This window comes from Frankliniella occidentalis, unplaced genomic scaffold, assembly GCF_000697945.3.
Source record: "Frankliniella occidentalis isolate FOCC.00 unplaced genomic scaffold, Focc_3.1 Scaffold72, whole genome shotgun sequence".
In the NCBI taxonomy this organism is placed as follows: Eukaryota; Metazoa; Arthropoda; class Insecta; order Thysanoptera; family Thripidae; genus Frankliniella; species Frankliniella occidentalis.
Genome location: NW_026267202.1, coordinates 693,433 through 698,018, shown reverse-complemented (window position 1 = coordinate 698,018; position 4,586 = coordinate 693,433). Strand labels below are relative to the sequence as shown.

Below are 4,586 nucleotides of genomic sequence, written 5' to 3'. Positions count from 1 at the left end.
GGGGGCGCAGGTCAGGTCGTGAGGTTGGCTGTCCAGAGCGGCTACGGCGCAGCCCGCAACGGCCGCAGAGCGGGCCGGCCGTACCGTCTGTGCCAAACTGGAGAGAGAGGGGGGGGGGGATCGCTTATCAGTCCGTGCAAGTGTTGCTGCTCTGTAACTTAGAGCAATTCTCGTGTAATAGACGAGGGGGAGGGGGCAACAACTCCGGGAATCATGTGTACACCTTTCGAGGAATCATCAGGATAAAAATAAATCGAAATCAATAGAAATCGCTTACACTAAGCGGGAAACTAGAGCATTTGGTATAAATCAGTCGAAGTAAGCGTTTTCTACCACTAGAAAACCCTCGAAAAACCTAAGGAATGAATATGAGCGGACGGGAATCACAGGGAATCAAGAATTTCGGGAATCATGTGTACACCTCAAAAGGTAGTTATTGCCCCCTCGGTACCAGAGCATTCCGGTAAATCTGTAATGCTAAGGGATGTGGGAAAGAAATAAAACGGAAATCGCCTTGCTTTAACATGGTGACTTCCGTTTTCTTGATCCATGCGTTCTTGTGCATTTCAGCTTTACCGGAATGCTTTGTTGGAGTCATGGGCGATAATGGCAAGCGTTATTTGGGACCTCGTGCGTCGGCGCCGCCTGCAAGTTAGGCCGGCCTGCACCACAGCGAAGCATGTGGCGAACGGACGCGGCCTACCTACCCGGAGGCGTGTCGGTTAGTGCGAGACCCCCCTCCCCGTAAAAAAAATTGCTTGTGTATACGTTAGTTAGAAGAGATGGAAGCTCTCGTAGCGCCTGATAGGTAGGCAACAACGTGTATACGGTGCATACGTGTACTGCGGGGTGGCCTATCCCGAGTCTCGCAGGCGCCGAGCTGCCGTCATCTGCCGCATAAATCTGATAAAAACAGACGTACTTTCGAGATGCGCGACTTATACCGCCCACAATCCGAACCTGGGCCACGTTTAGTATGGAGGTTGAATCATGACAGGCTTGGGAATGTGGTTAGCCAAGTTTCTTTAATGCATTCAATCACACTTGAGCTCGGCCAGGACCAGACTCCCTGAAGGGTCATCATTACCGCATTTTCTGACTGACAGCGCCGATCGCTCCACAACAAATGGCTAGTCAAACGTGATCGTGATCCGTATGCTGCAAAACAAAAAGCGTAATTTTATTATTTATTCATACAAAAATTACTATTTAAGTGTTGGGTTACAAAGGCGGCATACCCCTTTCCACTTTTCATGGTATCCATCGCTTCGTTGATTGCAGCCAACTTGAAGGATCCTGTGATGTAGTCGTCGACAGGAATCTTGCCCTCCGCGACCATTTCGACCTGGAAGAAGAAATAGGACGCCGGTTCTTTTTTTAACTCGCTCACAACCACAACCTAGGGCGACCCTTGCGCGGTCGGCCTGCAAAGATGCTAACCAGAGCTGGCAGGTCGTTGCGGAATCTGTATCCTCCAAACAGGCAACCGGTGAGGGCCCGTCCGTTCAGAAGGTGACCGGGGAAGATGGAGAGGTTGTGCCCCTCGGGTACGCCGCCGATCACCACGCAGTGCCCGCCGGCGTCGCGGACGGACTCGAACGCCTCGGCCTGCATCCATGGACAAGATGCGTGCGAGCATGAGAGGAGGGCTGCGAGTGTGTTATCGTATGTGTTTATATTGTCCAAATCGGGTTCCTGCTGCTCACGCGCCACATACCATAGCGACCGCGGTGCCGGAGCTCTCAAAGGTAAAGTCGCAGCCTCCGCCGAACCTCTCGGCCAGGTACTCGCTCACGGGCTTGTCGAGGGTCTTGGAGTTGATAAAGTCGGTGCAGCCGAACTTGCGAGCTGCACAGCACGGGCAGTCCCATAGTCGTTATCGACCGCTCCAATCGGGCCCCAGTATAGCTTTACACCGCCTGCAGCACCTTACCGTTGGCCTCCTTCTCGGGGTTGATGTCGACGCCGACGATGGTGGAGGCCCCGGCCATCCTGCAGCCCAGGACGATGGACAGCCCCACGCCGCCGAGGCCCCACACGGCGCACACGGAGCCCGGCGTCACCTTGGCCTCGTTGAGCGCCGTGCCCATGCCCGTGGGCACGCAGCACCCCATCACGGACAGCGAGGCCGTGGGCACGGACTTGTTCACCCTGGCGAGCGACGTCTCCGCCATGACGCTGTACTCGGCGAAGGTCCCCAGGCTCGCCAGCTGGTGCAGCATCCGGCCCTTGGCTTTGACGCGGGTCACCCCCGCGGGTAGCACGGCGCGGAACTGGGGGCGCGGCGGAGCAGACAGGCATGAATCAGTAAAGAGGTGTGCGGTGCTGGAGCTGTGAATACCGTCGCGTCCCGAGTCGGGCGTCCCGTACGTTTGTCAGCTGGCACAGGTTGGTCCGACTCGACTGGCAGAATGAACACTTGTTGCACTGCGCACCGCAACATGGGATGACGTGGTCACCTAAAAGACATATATGAAGGAAATATTATTTTTCGCGAAGACGCGCTTCCTTTCCGATAAAGTGCCAAGCAGTTTAGTCAACAATGCAAGTTGTTTTTTGAAATGGCCCCCACCTTAAAAGACTATTATGTGCTCTTAAAAGTACATGTTATAACTTGTAGGTAGGTATCCATAACTTTAACATAACATTTTACTGTGTTCCCCTATGTTATGACTGGCTTTAATTATTCGCACTAAGTAAAACAAAAATATGTCTGAGCACCCTGAGCACTAAACGTTTAGAGTCCAGATCGAAGCTTTTTTTGTTGCACTATACGTCTAGCCGCTATAGACTCTAGAGCTGGGAGCTAAACGGAGCATCCCAGGCAAAATTAAAAAAAGTTCACAGCACTAACAGAAGGGCAATATCTCATTTTGAGCGAGGACAAAAGTCGTGTGCTTTAGACGAACGTTTAGTGCACGGAAAGAAACATTTTTCTCGGTGCGTCACGTCGAAGTTATGGGCCCTTGCCAAAGTGGTTGCTTTGAATCTCGATAGTTGTTTGATACCTGGCTGAACGGAAGTCACCTCGGGCCCCACGCTCTCGACGACGCCCACCCCTTCGTGGCCGGGGATGATGGGCCAGCCACCGGCGTAGAATCCCTTGATGGTGTAGCCCTTCAGGCAGCAGAAGTCCGTATGGCAGATGGACGCGGACAAGAGTTTTACTCGAACCTGTAAACGTGGATGAGGATATGTCACGGGGTCACACATGTGGTGTGCATCGAGAGAAATATTAATTAAAGGTAAGTGTAAACAGAGGCGTTCTAATTTGCGAGCAATCTGTCATCTGGAGGCCGGGATAAAGAGAACAAACTGACAGATAACATTCGTCGGCAGGAGGTACAGTGCCGCTGCTGGTTATCTCGCCGCGGCCGTGCCATTGCCACCACATTCACATTCACATTCGCATCACAAGGCCACAACCGTCGTCGCCGCACCCGGAGAGCTCTAGCAACCATCGCATGGTTACTTCAGTGGACAGCCATAATATGGTTCCAAAATTAACAATCATACCGTTATCAGAACCATATTCCAGTTCTAACGGACATCTTACTGTTTCCTAAACCATCACTTTATGGCTGTCCCTGAAGTAACCGAACGATAGTTGCTCCAGCTTTCCATTTTTCTGGGTGCGTGCAGTTCGAGCCCACCTCTCCCTTCTGCGGCGGCTCCACCACGACCTCCTCGATGGACAGCGGCTGGTTCGGCTCCCAGCAGACCGCAGCGCGACACGTGATCGGCTGGAAATAAAAATGAGATGTAAAAATAAATAAAAAGTGGGCGTGGGCTGAACAGATTCAGTTTTAGAGTGTGTCCGAAATGCAAGCTTCGATCGGTCGGTGTGCGGTGCGGTGGGTCAGTGATCAATCGGAAGGTTGTCCCTTTTCCCGCCTTTACCACCGTAGAATGGGAGAAAATCTGTATGCAGACTCTGCACTAAGAACAATTATTTCTCTCCTAGGACACGGCGGTCGTCTATTGCGTCGTATTTTGATCCGAGCACTAAACTTTTAGTTCCCAAGTGAGAGACAATGAGCATGTGAGGCCAGGCAACAAAACGTTTGTCCCGACGGCAAGTTGTTTAGTGTGTCGAAAACATTCGGTCTGGGGACTAAAAGTTTTTCTCAATGTGTACTGTCGCCAACCACAACCTCACTCTCATACCTTCCCTGCCGTGGACATGTTGTTGTTGTCTGTTGTCGCTGTTGCAGCCGTGCTCGCTCGCTCGTCCGCGGACCGTCTGTCACTGCCTCGCCCTGGCTGTCGTGTGTCCGAATCCTCTACTAGTTTGGCCTAGACCGTGAGGCTGCGGCCAGCCGTTGCGAGCCGCGCCAGTCACATTCGGCTGCTACCAACACCCGCGACGCCGCGAGGGCCGCGACCGCGAGCGCCCCGCGAGATTGCGGTCTGCGAGTCATCAGGATATGCATCCCCACGACGGCGGTGATCCGCGGGGGCGACTCGCGAGCTACCCCTCATGTCAGAAGGGGGGGGGGAGGGGGAACTCGCGCCTACATCGCGAGAAGGACGGGGGGCGCAGGTCAGGTCGTGAGGTTGGCTGTCCAGAGCGGCTACGGCGCAGC

The 4,586-nt window shown here is 53.6% G+C and overlaps 1 protein-coding gene across 8 annotated transcripts in view; it reads right to left on the bottom strand.

Annotated features, from left to right (window-relative positions):
* LOC113211724 (alcohol dehydrogenase class-3) overlaps nt 1-4,586 on the bottom strand; it is a 19,795-nt gene that overhangs the window by 9,108 nt on the left and 6,101 nt on the right. The window contains exons 1-9 of one of the 8 annotated variants that reach the window (XM_052268577.1): nt 4,168-4,336; nt 3,654-3,743; nt 3,009-3,174; nt 2,371-2,459; nt 1,934-2,273; nt 1,718-1,848; nt 1,441-1,608; nt 1,239-1,345; nt 1,007-1,158 (exon numbers count right to left, since the gene is read on the bottom strand). In XM_052268577.1, coding sequence (XP_052124537.1) covers nt 1,131-1,158; nt 1,239-1,345; nt 1,441-1,608; nt 1,718-1,848; nt 1,934-2,273; nt 2,371-2,459; nt 3,009-3,174; nt 3,654-3,743; nt 4,168-4,185 — 1,137 coding nt within the window. In that variant the 5' untranslated portion in view covers nt 4,186-4,336 and the 3' untranslated portion in view covers nt 1,007-1,130. Of the gene's footprint in view, nt 1-1,006; nt 1,159-1,238; nt 1,346-1,440; nt 1,609-1,717; nt 1,849-1,933; nt 2,274-2,370; nt 2,460-3,008; nt 3,175-3,653; nt 3,744-4,167; nt 4,358-4,586 lie in introns of those variants that run through there. The other 7 variants (XM_052268584.1, XM_052268579.1, XM_052268580.1 and 4 more) reach the window with 7 other exon arrangements.